At 39.0% G+C, this 17,140-nt stretch overlaps 1 protein-coding gene across 1 annotated transcript in view; it reads right to left on the reverse strand.

Annotated features, from left to right (window-relative positions):
- Window positions 1-6,556: 6,556 nt before the first annotated feature.
- The window catches only part of ZNF804B (zinc finger protein 804B), a 239,445-nt gene continuing 228,861 nt past the window's right edge, over window positions 6,557-17,140 (reverse strand). The window contains exons 3-4 of the mRNA XM_054818280.1: window positions 14,073-14,203; window positions 6,557-11,393 (exon numbers count right to left, since the gene is read on the reverse strand). Coding sequence (XP_054674255.1) covers window positions 7,703-11,393; window positions 14,073-14,203 — 3,822 coding nt within the window. The 3' untranslated portion in view covers window positions 6,557-7,702. The remainder of the gene's footprint in view (window positions 11,394-14,072; window positions 14,204-17,140) is intronic.

Raw genomic sequence — 17,140 nt, forward strand, 5'->3', positions numbered from 1 at the left:
TTGGAGTACACAGAACAGTTTTATATATAAAATTGATAAATACATTTAATTTATTGATTTGCAAATGACAAATTTATTTGGTCTAAAAATTTTATTGGTTCATAAGAATGAAATATTGATTTTCATGTGTAATGTAAGTTTTAGACGTGCACTTAAGTAGAGGCAGCAGAGCTGCTTACACTGCTTGGTGGAAGTCTATCAAGCTTTTCAACCTTATCTTTATTTTGAGGGGTTTATAGCTAGGTCATAAAAACTGAGTTTGGGTTGAGTCTTCTTTTAAGACAGTCATGTATCTACTGCTTGACATCTCAGTCAAGAGCACTTTTAAGCACCTTCACAAAACAGATTGGTCACTGTTAAGCAGTAGATGTTTAGAATAAATAGCCATTACTGTAACTGTAGATTTATTTCTGTCTATAATTTCTGCAATTGGCTATTTGGCTTCTTCTGTGTTTTCTGTTAAAGAAAATAAGGTGTTTATTGAAGACTAATAAAAAGTATTTCAAAACTGCCGCATGCTTTATAGACAAGTAAGGTGTTGACTTCAGGCTCAGCTCAATGGTCCTCAAGATGGTGAGAGTATTTCCATGACCTGAAATGTTAATAAGTTAATTAATTCCCCTTAGCCCTGGGGCAGAGGAACATTCAAGCACATCACAACAGTGTGTCCCAATCTCGACAAGGCAGCAGTGCAGTTCACTGACTTGCAGATTCCTGTTATCCCCACACACATTGTTATCATTATGCCTAGTGTCTAGAAAGAGCAAGGTAATGAGCTGCATTCCCGGAGATTCTTTGTACTTCTGTATAAAGCTTGTATTAAGATGCTTACTTTGCATAATAAAGTTAGCATTGAAATAAAAGACTTCCTACCAGAGTGTAGGAAAGATTTTGCTGGTGTTGCATGGGGACACAAGTACTCAAATATCATTTCTGAAGAAAATTGGCCTAATATGTTTCCAGCCTCCCTTCTTGTGTGTTCTCTCTCTCTCTCTCTGTCTCTCTCTCTCTTTTCCTGTTCTGGCTCAGTCTCATCCTCCTCTTAGGCTCTGCTGATGTGATTGATTGTGGGACTAAACAGTGAAGGAGAACACAGTAGGAATAATGAATATAATAGGAAGAGGAGAGGAGAGGAGAGAAGAGGAAAGTTGAATGCAGATTATTTCTGATGCAGGAGAAGTGGCACCATTAGCAAGTTTGCTGATGATACCAAACTGGGAGATGCTGTTGACCATCTTGAGGGACAAGAGGCCTTGCAGAAGTATCTAGATAGATTGGAGCATTGGGCCATGACTAATGGGATGAAATTTAACAAGTCAAAATGCTGGATTCTGCACCTAGGTCAGAGTAACGCCAGGCACAAGTATAAATTGGGAGAGGAGTGACTGGAGAGCAGCCCTGCAGAAAGGGACCCGGGGCTGCTGGTCAGCAGCAGCTCAATAGAAGCCAGCAGCATGCCCTGGCAGCCAAGAGGGCAAACCCCATCCTGGGGTGCAGCAAATGCAGTATAACCAGCTGGTCGAGGCGATTATCTTGCTGTATTCAGCATTGGTGCAGCCTCACCTGGGGTACTGTGTGCAGTTCTGGGCCCCACAGTTAAAGAAGAATGTGAAGGTCCCTGAATGAGTCCAGAGGAGGGCAACAGAGCTGGTGAGAGGGCTGGAAGGAATGTCCTGTGAGGAGAGGCTGAGGACTTTGGGCTTGGCTAGTTTGGAGAAAAGGAGACTGAGGGGCGACCTCATTGCTCTCTGCAACTTCCTGAGAAGGGGACGTGGAGAGGGGGGTGCTGATCTTCTCTCCCTGAGATCCAGTGATAGGACACATGGGAATGGTTCAAGGCTGCACCAGGGGAGGTTTAGACTGGACATTAGGAAGCATTTCTTTACTGAGAGGGTGCTCACACACTGGAACAGGCTTCCTAGAGGGGTGGTCAATGCCCCAAGCCTGTCAGTGTTTAAAAGGCACTTGGACAATGCCCTTAACAAGATCTTTAACTTGGACAGCCCTGAATTGGTCAGGCAGTTGGACTAGATGATCATTGTAGGTCCCTTCCAACTGAAATAGTCTAGTCTGATCTATTTTGCAATCATGTAAATTTTGTGTTCTGCCTATCTGGGTCACAACGCTGCCTAGCCTGTGCCCAATGGCCAGATGCATTTTAGCTGCAGTACTCAGCACTGCGACGGAAGACGCCCTGAGACCTCACCTCAGACTTACAGGAAGCCTTCAGAGGGCAGGGAGTTTTCCCATCCCAGTAGAACTGGGGGAAACAGGATCTCTATAAGAACAACCCCATCCCTCAATTGAGATCCTGTGGAGTGGAGGCAACGTCTGGGTCTTCCTAAGGCTGGACACTGCATTGAGACAGTATTTTAACTGAGGGAAGCAAAACCAGTGCCTTGAAGCTAAACTTAGACATAAGTAGCTACAAATATGTTTTTATTATTTTCTTTTATACTGTCTCTAAATATCTGCTTTATTGGGCTTTCCATTTTAAAGTTAAATAAAAAGTATATTGGTTTCCTCCAAAAAGTGTCTCCATCTGGTGATAAGAGACATTTCAAGTCTGGCAAAACATTTGTTTTTTATTCTTAAGGAAGTAACAGTCCTAAATGTAGATTTGGCCTGAAGAGATGAATTGTAGGATAGGAGAAAAAAAAAAAAAAAAAGTGAAAAAGAATCAACTTAGGCTCAACTGTTAAACAGATCTGGGATTCAGACTTTAAGAAAGTATAATTAGTAGCTGGCTTTACCAGGAATAGGAAGGTGTGGACAATTTCATTTCTTCACATATTACATCCCAGTCAAAACAATATCACTGTTTGTTCAACAAAACAGGGGAGATCTGATCTCAACTGGAAGCCTACTATAGTTAACAGTTAATGGTACAGATATTAATTCGCAGGGGATTGCCTTCAGACACGCCACACTTCCTATTTAAGTTTGTCCAATTCTGAATTTTGTTTTTATTATGAAACAACTTGATGAAGAAACACAATTGAATGGAATTAGAGATGCTGCATCAATTATGTCTCTGTTGATTTGCTGTGATTTCAAGATTTTATAGAATGCCTGAGTCATGAGATGTCACTGCATGGTAGATTAATTTGGTCCCAGAGATTGGCCAAGGTATTTCCAGCTATACAGATAGACCTAATGGAACACGACCTCTGTCACACCACACCTCAAAAGATAGAATTTTATCATGTGCCCACACAGACACTTGTTTTTACATTACTTCAGTCTTTGTGCTCATCTGGAGACATGAAACTTGTGAAACTGTCTACTAATGGCTATAATTAGCCTTACAATTACTATTAGTATAGCAGCAGTGCCTGGGACCTCCAAAGCTGAGTACCTATATGTCAAAACCCAAAGCCTTGTGTCAGAAAGCTTATGATATAAATGAAAGATAGATGGAAAAGGATGCAATAAACAAACTGGAAAAATACAAGGTAAAAGGGAAAACATGGGATAAAGAGATACTTATGTCATGACTAAAGTAAGTTTTAAAGAATGGTTAAAAAGTGAATAAATAAGGCATTTGCGGATGCCACTGTTAGCTTCTTTACAAAGGGACCTTCTACACAAGCATTAGGAATTGTAGCTCAGAGATATTATTTGGGGAACCTGACAAGTGAGTTACAAATTGAATTCTAAATAAACAGAGTAGTGCATAAAAATATCCAGGAGGTTGTTGATCCATTAAAAGTACTTGCAAAAACCACATAGATAGAATAACTTTTTTAAGGAATATTTATTTTCAGTTCCATTTAAACAACCCACTTTTGTAACACATACTAAAATCTTTAGGAAACATTCTAAGAAATTTCAGGATTATAGCCACAGGGATGAATTAAATGCATTTCAGTTCTGCAGATTAAAATACAGAATATGTTTGCATTATTCTGCATTTTATTATGTTGCTGCCTTTTGGTATGCTTTACATTAAAAATACATGACTGACACTCTTTATACCAGTGAGCCTTTTTATTGAAAAAAAATATTATTGCATTAAACTACATTCCCAGGAATTCCTTGAATAACCTAAAAAAAAAGCTGCGTTGCATGTACAATAGTGCAATTCACTTAGCTACTGTATAATATAAAACATTTTATACAGAGAATACAAAACAAAATTACTAGTTTACATATTATACTAGCCAGAGTATTATCCAGTTTTAAATATAAACTTAACACTTTTAAAATCAATCTGGTCAAATGGCATTTTATGCAAATCCGCACAACAAATATACATGTTAAATGTATTCCAGAAGTGCCTCAGTTACCAAAACAAACAAACAAACAAAAATACAAAAAAAATTTAGAATCATTGTGTAACTCAGGAAACTTTTGTTATTGGAATTTTACAGTGTGGGTGACCTGTTTCCTTGGATTATGTATCAAGAATATACAATCAAGCTAGAATAGTTTATTAACTTGGAGTGTATATATTGCTGCCACCTGGATACTGTAACTCTTTTAAAAATCAGTCTAAATAAAATCAAAATTGTAGCACGGCTCCATACATCAGGCTCAATTATGCTTTTAATAATAATAATGATACATATTTAAAGTTAGTTAGTGATGAAAAACAAATATGGCAGCAAGTAGAGCAAATACATCATCTCAGCTGTGCTGATAATTTTATTACACTTCTCCAAGAAAATCCCTTCTGTGTACTAAGAACGATATTGGACATTCTCTTTGTTGGTAGTCAACGACTGGTGTTTTGCTATTGTGCTGTTTCTGTTCCTTCTTAATCTCTCTTTTTTTCCACCAATACCTGTCAAAATCCTAGTTCCCACTGTTCTAAGAATTAAATTTAATCTTTATTGTCTATTAATTTGCCTTACCAGATCATTCTTGGCAGTATATACAATGCATGGACAATCTATGATTTTGTTCCTTCCTAGAATCCCATTGTATTGTGCATACATTAAGGGAAACATATGTAAGTATTTTTCATAAATGATCTACATAGTAGGATATTGTTAAGTTTCAATTGGTCAGGTTTCTTGCTATAGGAATTTCTGTAATATTAACATTGCCTATAAGAAGCAGGGATGCAAAATGTGTGTGTCCACATTAAGGCTGAGATTAGCCTGTCACTTCTGTTCCCCTTTTTTCTCTTGGTGTTATCTACTTCAAATTCAAATGAACTCTTACATACAATGAGAACGGCTGTTTATTCTTGCATAGGAACGGAACCAGCCCCATCAGTTTAAAAGTTTGTAGGGCTGGAAATGCATCTTTTAGGCTGGTATTAGCCCTGAACTGGTGGTGATGGCTGTGCAGCTCAGTCAGCCTCTTCCAGGGCAAAGGTTGACCTGCTCCTTTAAAACATCCAGTTCAGAATGTTTCTACAGAATTACAAGTAATGTTTCCAAGTGGTTCACTGAGTGAGGGATCTCCATCTGAGCAAGCAAGTACTAATTTTCAGGGGTGTTAGGTCACATTTAGTGAAATATGTTTGATTCTCAGAAAATAAATTTTCAGAAGTATAGAAATTATATGTAAATTCAGATCTAATTTTGGGAAGATTTTCAGCCTAAAATAAAAGGAACAATTTTAAACCTCTGGAAATATGTATTTTTAACATCTTCCTCAAAGAAAATTTATGACTTAGTTAATTCTTAAGCAATAGTTTCAATTAAAAAAAAGTTCCCTACAATTAAAATGAAAAAATTAAACCATAAAGTAAGTCCAAAATAGTGTGAATCTATTTTGTTAATGAAAGTAATAAATCAGCCGGGAATCCAACAAAAAATCTATTTGAGGGTGCTGGTTTCACCAGCCTTTTTCAATATAAAATATTTTGCTTCTTCTCAGTCTCCAGATTTTTTTACTGACATCTTTTATTTGATGGCTAAAATGTTAAGTATCCAGAGAAACTTTAACTTTGAAAATCAACTGCAAAACAAGCAGTCACAACTTGTAAAGACATTTGAAAAGTTTGGCGTAACAACAGTTTATGCTGAAGCAGCTGCTTTTAGAAATTAAAACAATTCCTTTTTATTGCAATGGATCAATCTAGTTTGATTAAAACTAAGTTAGAAAATTGGTCTTAAGTTGTATTTTAAATACTCAACTTAATTGCAATTAGATTTCTCAGTTTCTTCAGATAGTCGAATATAATGGAATAGAATCTTCCAAAAGTTTTTTAATGTGTTTTATATCAATTCTGAAAGATACATTATTAATTGTGCACATTATTGCAAATTAATTGAAATTATTTCAAATTTTTCTAATCCAAACAAACAGGTATTTTCTGTCAGACACTTCACTGTCCAATTATACTGGGAAGCATGCCTGCAGTCTAACCACAATTATGAACATGCTAAATATCCCATGTTGAGTTGGAAACATTATAAAAATAGTCAAAATGTGCCATTCAAAGAGAAGCTGAAGCCCTCACCTATTTCCAGATACACAGTTATTACTAGCAATTTCAACCACACATTACCCTGAATGTTGGATACATGCATTCAAACATTGCAGATTCAGAACTTCAGTTTGTATGTTGAGAGTTTGGGAAGCCATGTGAGAATCTAGACATATTTGTTTAGATTCAATACACCTTGAAATGCTGAGAACTGTGGCATGGTTGTCTATGAGACTTGACCTGGAGAGCCAATTTCTGCTCAGAATTTTACTTCTGCATTTTTATGAATATCAGCACAATTTTATAGGACCAGCCAATTGTTTATGTTTTTTGTGAAAGGGATGAAACATATTTACACATTCTTTGGGCGAGACTTTCCCACACATCAGAGCTCTGTTTGGTAGGAAAGAAGTGTTGCAGCCTGGGCCAGGGACCTCTGAGGTTCAAAGCCAGCACTAGCTGCTTGGCAGCTCTGGGCTGCTGCAGCCCACCCCAACATACTGTACGCTACAGCCACAGGCTGGCAATGCCAAAGAACTTGGCTTCATCCCCTTCTGTCCTTTGCCTTCTTGGATGCTTGGCCCAGGCAGAAAAGTAGCAGCCCGCTTGTGCCAGCACAGAGCCCCCTACGCTAAGGGAATTTTTGTTACGTACCTGTGGCCAGACTGCAGTCCCTTTACGCTGTCCAAGCAACATATACCAGGGATAAAATCATTAAAGTGTCTTTGAGATGTTGTTGTGACCCTCTTCTTCCAGTGTTCTCATCACCCTTTACTTCGAGGCTCCCCAATTTATTTTGGCCAGAGACAAAACCAGGGACTTGTGGTCCCAGATACCTTCTTTTTTGCTCAGTCTGAAATACCTTAACCAGACCAAGTACTATGCTGTTGCATATACACACTCAGAAAAGCAAACCTTTGAGGTGTGTCAAGATTGCTCTACCTTAAATTGCGCTATTTTAAATCGCTCATCAGTGTTGATATTCTTGGTCCCATTGTGTCTACCTAGGCTCTGGTCCCATTCCTACTGACAGTCACAGACTTCACTTCAGGCTGTTCTTTCCAAATTTCTGTAGAATGACACTAGCTGGACCCCATCCTTCTTGTGACAGTATCATAAAAGTTTTTAAACCAGCTTTTACTCAGTGATACGAGAACGAAATCAACATTTATATGCTGTCAACCAGAATGCGGACTTTAAAATATTTGCCGTTGTGCTCTCAGGAAAAGAGTAGATTTCCCCTCAGACATGTGATTGAACACTGAATAATTTATTTTATTCAAATTTGGTTTTGGAGCCATGGTGTAATCATTTGGGCTAGTTTAAGTAGCTAGAAACACTGAAAACTTCTTTTATTGTAGGTAACTGTTGGATCTGGCTAGAGCAAGAATGGTGATGGGGCTCTTGCCCTTGGAATAATGGATGAACTAAGGGATTTGGATGTACAGCAGAAGGTGTGGCTGCATTCAGGTGTGGTGTAAATAAGGCTGGGATGTATGCAGCGTGTGGCAGTGCAGGGAAGGTCAGCGGGGAAGGGTGGAGGGGGGTGTTGGAGACCAAGTGCAACGGGTGTCCTGTCAGCAGAGCAGGGTGGGTGGGAATGAGGGCTGGCGCCAATGGGGAAAGTGATATGGGGGCAAAATGTGCTTGAGAGAGGGGGTGGAGGTGTGCCAGGGAGAGATGACTACCATGGGGATGTACAGACGAGGAGACAGCAAAGCGTTGCAGCAGCGTGTGGTGGATGGTGGTGACAGTAGCATGCTGCTGAACAGGGAGGGCAGGAACTGCTGGTGTTGCAGAGAAGGCAGCTGGTCCTGGGGCAGGCAAAGCCTTCAGGTGTTTTGCCAGAAGTTGTTTCTGCATATGCTGCTGGGCTTGCAGCTGCAGCAACCTGTATTTGTCTACTTCCTCTGGTGAAAACGTGATAGGCTGCTGCGTTAAAGGAGGGGAGGTGGATTTACTGTACACTTCTAGGTCATTTACTGTGTCAGCGTACTTCTGCATAGCATTGTCACAAAGAGAGTCTGAACTGCCTTCTGCCCGGTTCAAGTCCATGTTCACATCATGTAGTTCTTCTTTGGTCTCTGTTGAATTGTCAACAACAGAATATCTATTAGAGGGAAAAGCACCAGGGAAATCATTTGGTACTGGGTCACAGCTTTGTATAAAGGGTTGCACTTCACTAATGAAGAGGTTGGATTGTTCCTTTATTGCTGTGCTCCTTTTTATGCTTGGGCTCTGATAGCCTGTTCCTATTTGAATGATGTCTTTAAAAAGGCAATGATCATAATCAGTGCCTGTTGAAAGAGCAACATTAGTTACCTCTGACGCTTCAAAGTTGTTTTTCGTCACACTGTTTTCCAATGAACTAATTTCATTATGTCCTGTGTCATTTTTACCTATGCTTAGCAGTTTCTCTGGCAAAGGTAACATTGCAATGTCATCTACTGATGATGGAAACTGAAGGGCAAAGTGACTTTGCGAGTGATTCTTTAATTCTACTTCACAAGTGTTGGAAAATCTATCTGAATTGTGCATTTGTTCCTGGGTTTTCTTGGACTGCACTCTTTCTAAAAGTAACTTGGCTGTCAGTGACTTTCTTTTTCCACATACGTCTTTTGCCAGGGTTTCAGAAGAGCAGGTGGCAAAGTTTTTTGACTGACCGTTCGCATTCATAGAGTTGCAATGTGCAGTTTCAGCTTTTCCCAATTCAGTGTTAGAACCTCTTTCTGCATCTTCTTTTGTTTTGTTGTCACAGTTGTCAGTCTCTTTTGACAAGGATCCTGAACTGCTACTTCTTGATATTCTGCTACTAGATGATCTTTCACTGCTTCCTGAATCCCTGGCGGAACAACTTTTGGAGCTACGGTAGCTTCTACTTCTACTATGCACTTTGCCAAAATGCCGGTGTCTACGTCTGCTGTGTTTAGATCTGTCTCTATGTTGTAAAACTTTTTGTCTTGAATATCTTTGATACTTAATTGTGCCCCTCTGTGTACAGTTTCTAGTTCTGTGACTTCTACTACGACAAAGATAATCCCTGTCTGTATCATCAGAAGTGAAAATACACTTGTGCTTTCTGTGTTTACATTTGTGCCTTTCAGCTGTCTTGCTTTTTTTTTTACAACAAAAAAGCAAATGATTTCTGCTGTGATTGTTCAGTGTGGGACTTGTGTAGCTCATGTAGCTACTCGTACCGCTAACTGAAGTGTCAGAATAGCTGGAACGTCTGTCAGAGGAGGACTTTTGAGGAGATGGAAATCTCCAGCATCTCGTGTAACTTCCACATCCTTCATTTTCTGAATACCTGCTGTTTGAACAGGATTTATAACTAAGAAAACTTCCACTAGAGTCTTTGCCACTGTCACTTATGTCACTGCTGCAGCTAGCCACATCTTGAATGGATCTGCAGTCATTTTGGTTTTCACGGTTTTCCTCAGAATAAATTAAATGACATTTTGCAGCTTTAGACTTTTTAATCCTAGACATAAAAGCAGAAAAGGAAATGCTTTCATTTCTAATGTTCTGTTTTTTTCTTTCACAGCTATGAAAATGATGCTTTGAGGGTCTTCTCAGTGTTGTTGTATGAAGACCTTTTTCTGTCACATAATCCTTTTGTGAGACATCAAGGTAAGCAGGCACTTTGGGTATATTTTCATTCAAATAATCTGCAATGCATTTTTGACCATTTTCACTCATTTCTTTCCCTATGTCTGACTCAGCTTTTTGCTTGGTCTTTCTTGGATTTAGGGAACCTTTCATCTTCTTTGGTTTCAACAACTGATTATCTTGTTCATTTGACATTTGCTTGTGTTTTATTAAACCTGAGGCTTCATTTTCATCTGCAGTCTTATTTATAGAGTGCTCTTTACAGCTTGCTTTGTTTGTTTCATGCTGTTTACCATCTCTGTGATTTAAAGAGAGTCTGAAGTCAAAATACAATGGATTACAGCCATATGAAATACAGGGCTCAGTTTTTGTAAACAAGAGTAATTCTGTGGGCCACTGCAGAGCAGTGGTGCCATCTTTGCTCACTACATGGAGGAAAGGCAATGCCTGGGGCTTAACCTCTTTAACCACGGTCTCCCTTGGAAGCTTTTCCATGTTCCCATTTGTGGTTTCTGAACTCTCCAAAGATCTTTCTCTTTTTACCGCCACAGGATTGTCATTAATGTTGCTTGTGCATGCCAGCTGAGGTTCTGGCTCTTGTGGGAGCTCAGGTAACTGGTCAGGCAGGTGGGCATTGCTGTGCTTGTAGGTGTTCAGCTGTGTACAAAAATTGCTAGCTTGGCATGAAGGTGAAACGAGAGATTCTAACAGTTGCTCAGACTCATTCAATTTGCTCTCTTGCTCTGGTTCTCTAAGTGAACCAGAAAAATCTGAATTTGAAAGCTGTATTTTGACTTTGGAAAATGAAGGATGAGCACTGACCTTTTCTTCTAATTCTCTATCACTACTTTTATCATTTTCCTTTAGCATTTTCAGTTTTGCGGCTACATGACTTGATGCACTGTTATCCAAATCCATTTGGTCTTGTGTAATAGGTGGCCCTTTATCCAAGCTTGCTTTCACGTCCTCCTCCAAAAATGTGCCAGAACGACAGCCCTCGAGAGCTTGCTTTGTTTTATGGTTCAGGGATTCACTGCAATCATTTCCTTCTTCAGAGTTCTCACTGAAGACTGATGCCGAGGACTCGAGCTTCAAAGGGACCTTTTTAGAGAACGAGAAAGACACTCCTGCCCTTTGAGAAGTATTGGTGCTATCTGGGAACACTTGTGAGACTTGATTTCCAAGTGCATGGGGTCTTTCAGTAGGGGACTGGTACCTACTTATGATAAGCTGCTGTTTCTCTAGTACGCTGCTGGAGAAACCCTGTCCTTCACTCGTGGTGGTTCTTTGAGAACTAGTTGTGATCTTGCTGCCCTTGTACAGGAAAATGCCATCTGGTGATTGCTGTTTTTCCATGACTAATCTGGGGGCTTTAAGCAATGGTCCACTCCCAGTGATGCTGCAAAGTAATAAACAAACAAAAAAGAAAGCTGTATTAAGTAACCAAGTTAAGAGAGATCTCGCATTTGACAATGTCTGTCTGGTAAAGAAGGGTGTCACTCATGCTGTTATGAGGGAAAACTAAGTTTCTAAAGTTACTAAAGGGCAAATGTGCAGACTAGCCCTGAGCTTGGGCTTCTATATGGGCAAGACAGTCTTTACATACAGCAAATTATATGATTCGAAGTCAGCACATGAATGCTCTTTTTCAGAGTTATGCTCATGTACCTCCAGAATAAACAATAATTGTCTTTACTCTGAATTTATACCAAGGAGAATCTGGTCTGTAGTTATTCTTGGTTTTCTGAGAGGCATCTGCAAAAAAAATCGTGCCTTGTTCAAAATGAGACTTCCACCTGGAGCATCTGCAGAATCAAACTCTGTAAGAGAAAAGGCAGCATTCTGCTTGCTTGGGGCCAGGAGGGGGTATGTATGATTTTTTTTAAGAGTAGATTTTTATTTTATCTTTATATTATTCCACAATAAATGACTTTGTGAAATATTCAAAGAGTTATTAATGCTAAAGTTATAACCAAACATTGGTGGGGAAAAGGATACAACGTGGATTTCCATCAATGTTAATGGCAACTTCAGTGTTTTCATTATCAACTACCATTTGACTGACTTTGCCATATTTTCCTTCTGTATTCTACTTTCATTAATTACATTTTTCCTCTTCCTAAAACCTGATAGATTTTAAATCTCCGAGTTAGCTTTCTAGTACTTAAAAAAAATACAGTCAACCTATTCTAAGTCCTTAACAAACAAGGTAAATCATTGATTTCTTGCAATAGATAATTAACTGAGATTGGAATGACTGTTGCCATTTTCCATTAGAGATGAGACATATATAGACACAATACAAATGTTATTCCAAGTAATATTTTAAATGTGCATTTCATTAGACCAATTATCTACATTTGCTATCAATGCAGTACTACAGTACACTTACATGAAAAAATTTTGGAACCAGTTTCAGTAAAGAGTTTGATTAAAAATTAGAGAATATTTTAATTAAATGTAAGTAAATTATGACTGCCAGATCTGCATTACAGCTATCTATAAATAGGCTAGCATATTTTATAAATGCTATAAAAATGCATTGATCTTCAGCAGTGGGAACAACATAAAGACTCCCTAGAGTAGGGTCAACTCGGAGTGTGAGAATATATATGCATTTCTGAGAATATATTTGCATTTGCCACAAATTTGGCACCAGGAGATACAAATTCACCCCTATTTGTACATCAAGAAGGAATTATCTCTTGGAGAAGGCATGTAAAGAGATCCTTTTCAAAGTCTCCTTGGAACAGGAAAATAAAGCTGCATTTTCAGTTTTTCTGTGCATGAGATTAACAGTAATTTTGATGTCAAATTGTATTAACTTGTTGTAAGGAACTCTGTTGGAACCTGAGACACAGTACTCAGGGACAATAACAAGTGTGTGTGTGTGTGTGTGTGTGTAGACTTTTGATTAGAAAGGCTGACTTTCTGTCTTGCCTGAGCAACTGGGAACGCTACCCCTCTGCCAAGATCACAGCTCTCAGCCGCTCCCGAACCTATTAGTCATTACAAACAGCAATAGCAAGCACTGTCTTTTCAGGCTCTTTGTAAAGGATTATGGATTCCTGGCTCTTTCTAAAACCAAACTTTTTCCCTCCCAGTCTCACTCTGGCTTTCCTATTATCACGGACCTGATCAGTCTATCTGAGACTACATCTTCAAACGCGTGGGCATAAAGGCATCTTTCCACAGGCAGTTACATTTCTTTCAGTAGGTTTGTATGAAAATGGAGTTGTAACCATAAAAGTGATACATTAGCACTAAACTGTTATATTTCAGCAGATTACTCAAAAGCAATTACATAGGCCAAAATGAGTGTATAATAAACTCTGAATGTTATTATTTCCAAGGTACAGTAAGCTTGATCTGAATTTAAAAGAATGCCAGTTTAATTATCTACTTAACTCATTATGGTCATAGGTTAACATAAACAATTGGTCTGGTGGCAATCTATTCTACTGAAGCATTCAGTGTCATTAAACAAAGGACATATCTCAAATGTAGAGGTTTATTAGTGCAAACTTTGTACTGTATCTTGATATTCATCAATAGACCTAACAGTATTGGATAAACTTAACTCACTTAATTACTTGTTTTCCATTCACATAATGATACTTCCATTACTCTACAGAGAAACTGTGAGAATAATCTTAGTATACTAAAAGTAGTGAAAACGATTCACAGACTAACTATAGATGCTCGAAAAGGTGCTTTTCCTCTCCCGTTCACTTACTATCAAACAATAAGAGAGTGATACTAATCTGTTCAGGTCAGTTTGAAAAAGGTAAAATGGTGATTTTATAAAAACGTCTTCAAACCACTCAGTTCAGAAGAGATGACATTAACTAGCTACAGGAGAGAGAAACACAAACCTTCAAATAGCAAGTAATTAATTCAGGGGCTTTCAATTTTATGGTTTGCAGAACAGGAACATTTGGAGTTGGGTACAGCTGAAAACAGGTTACAGTATACACAATCTCTGTACATTACAGAGTGTAGGAGTAAAAATATGAAGATTTCTTCTGGGACTGAGGAAAGAGGGCATTAAAATGTAATATAAATTTTAAATACTTGCCATTCTGACTGCTTCCGTAACTCTGCAAGCTGATGGAGCCGCTTGAGTGCTTTTTCCTGTTTCTTCTCATCTTTCCATGACTTTGAAGCCACATTTCGAGCAAATTCTCTTTGTTTTAAATCTTTCAATCTCTGTGTGAAAAGAACAAAAAGAGAAGGGATTAAATATGTACACAGCAGATGCATTTCCTCTTACTCAATTTATTTGCTTTTGGTGAAGCTAGTATGCAAATGGAGAGTAAAAATATACTTAAAATGCTATCATCCTAAATAGAAATTGAAAATGCTATTTTTGCCTAACAAAACGACACGATTGGGCCATTGCTATTTAGCTGATATATACCTACCTCTGAATGATAGCTTTTTAATTTCTTATAAATATACGAATCTTCTGTTGTGTACAAATACATACACAAAACTAGACTATATTTAATGTAGTTGAAATTTTCCTATTTAATTCAGTCAGTTGGAATTTAATGCATAGGCATATACTGGAATAAAACAGAGATCGTGTGTGTAATATATTTTATAGATGTCTACACTTGCACATGCATGCATGGATGGATGTGTGCTTCTGTGTTGGTTTTGTAGCTTTTTAAAACTGCATTTGTTTTTCAAAGAAGAGAACTACTGTCTGATATATTTGATCAGATAACTCTGTTATGGTCATTTTCACAATTTTTTTTGATCTCCTCAAACATCTATAAATCAGGTAATTCCTGTTGGAGAGAGCAAAATTCATTGCCTTTATTACATTTTTTATTACCTGGTTTTGCACTGCTGATAGTATAAGGAAAAGTGAAGGAGAAGAAGACACAACCCAAACAGTCAAAATCATCCTCTGTAAAAAGAGTGGTGCTATGTTGTCTTTGAGTTCACTGTGTTCTCTAGGACTCAGCAGGTCATGTCCAACCTTACAACTACCCAGTTCAGGTCCATGCTTCCACGCTCCATGGCAGAAATGCCTTCCTCTCTTCACCACCTCTCCAGTGCCATGGTGGTCAGGGAAGGCAGGTTTACAAGCCAGAAAGGAGCTCTGGTATGTTCAGCCAGATGCCCAAACTGGAAACCCTGAGGACTAGGACTGAGAACTAAACTGCTACATCCACTTGCCCCTTGGTCTGGAGGTGGCCCTGTGCTCTTCTGTGAAATTCAGAACTATAGTATCAACACCAGGAAACTTTTCCATGGAGCCCAGAGAATTGTTTTTGCAAGACAGACTTGAAGAAAGGTTTTGGTATCACAGTCATTTTTAAACTGATGCTCAGCTGCCAACATCTGCCATGTCCACCAGCACCTAAAGATCAACATCCTAATCACTGCCATTGTCTCATGCTGTTGTTTCCCTATAGCATGGCCAAAACCACAACATGTATCAGTAAGACCCAGCAGTGTAGCTGCAAATACTGCTTTCTGCAGCTCAGGTATGTGGAGCAGTCTATCCATGGCACAGAGCTCTGCACAGGCCAACAGGCATCTGTATTTGAGAAACAGGGCTGAAGGCAGAGAGTCCTCAACTTGTAGGGGTCAAGAGAATGACGAATGCATGACAGAGAACTGCTTTCTGGAGACAGGTCTAGCTTTTGTCAGTAGATGAAGACAAAGTCCTCTACCGGTATCTCCCACCACTATCATATCAGCTGTCCTTCAAGTACGGGATTCTTTCAAAAGTTCGTATCTGAGAGAGAAATAAATAAAGGCTGGGAGACTAAGAGCAGAAGTTTCTTGTTTGCTCTCGGCCTTCTGAAGCCCCAGACATGTGCCTCTGAGCACTGATCTGGAGGTAGGGAGAAATGGGCTGCCCACGAATCAGCCCCTCAGGAAGCTTAAGAGCTGGATCTCAACCACCCTGATGTCTCTGCACCATCAAGCTCCCTCGGATGAGGATGAGAAGGACAGAAAGGCAGTTGCTGAGAGAACTGGTGGACCACCAACCGGCAAGAACTGTCTTGTCACCTGGTTCCTGTTGAAGGTTTAACCATATTCATCAGAAATATTTACAGTCTGTCAAATCTGTATGTTTCTCCAGAAAGTTGCTATCAGCTCCAACATCTAGTACTTCACTGAACTAGACTCTGAAACAGGACAGCTGCAAAATCCTATTTAAAGCTCTTAAGCTTCAGTTCCTTGGAAAGAAATGGTTGCTTCACCACATTTTTAGCTTTTTCCTCTCCTCTTATATGCACCTCCTCACTGCTCTTTGCCAGGCCAGTCATATAGCACTCCATTCCTTCAACCTCATTCCCTGCAATTTATAGTAAAATGTATGAATATGTAAGACAATGTTACTTTTGGTCCAAGAAAGAAGCTTTTTAAATAATATGTTAAAGCCAAAGCTGTAAAAGAAATCAGAAAATCTTCCCAGAATGAATCCACACTTTCTGTCACCTATATAACATTTACAAGAGTGTAGAGATATTTAAGCAGTAAAGATCCTATCCTCCACAGAAAAACATAGGTAGTCTTGAGTCTTATTAACATCTTCAGTGTGAAGAAAGGGCAAAGAAACACATTTGAGAAATGTCCTTTAGTACCGCTTGCTATGTTTTAGCTGTCACTGTGAGCTGTTCGGTATCACACATAAAGCATTCATGAGGAAAAACAGAAACAGTTTCTACCTGTCAAGGAAACAAAGAACATTGTGCAAGCTAGTACTATGGAGCGCAGGTACTGCAAAGCAATGCCATTTCACTTCTTTGACAGTTAGGATGATAATCAACAAAGCAAATGGACCAACACTAAGAATAGAAGTTCTAGCAGTATTTTTTGCTCTCTAATGGCATATAGCACGTGTCAAGGAAGTAGAGAAAAGAATAAAAAATTGTAGGTAAGCATAGCGGAGGACCCATCAACTGGAGATGAAATCCAAGAAATCAAAAGCATCTACAGTCTGAGCAGAAAAAGGGCTCTCCCTGCACATCCCCTCATCACAACAAAAAAAACCTGCACTGCCAGAGCTCCAGTTAGGAATCATAATGAAATTTGTCAGCTGTGTTGGATAGACCAAGGGACTGCCTGCTGAACCCGCAAAGCCGTGGTTTTCTTCACTAATAACCTGTGCCAGACTCC

This window comes from Grus americana, chromosome 2 (genome assembly GCF_028858705.1).
Source record: "Grus americana isolate bGruAme1 chromosome 2, bGruAme1.mat, whole genome shotgun sequence".
NCBI classification, from domain to species: Eukaryota; Metazoa; Chordata; class Aves; order Gruiformes; family Gruidae; genus Grus; species Grus americana.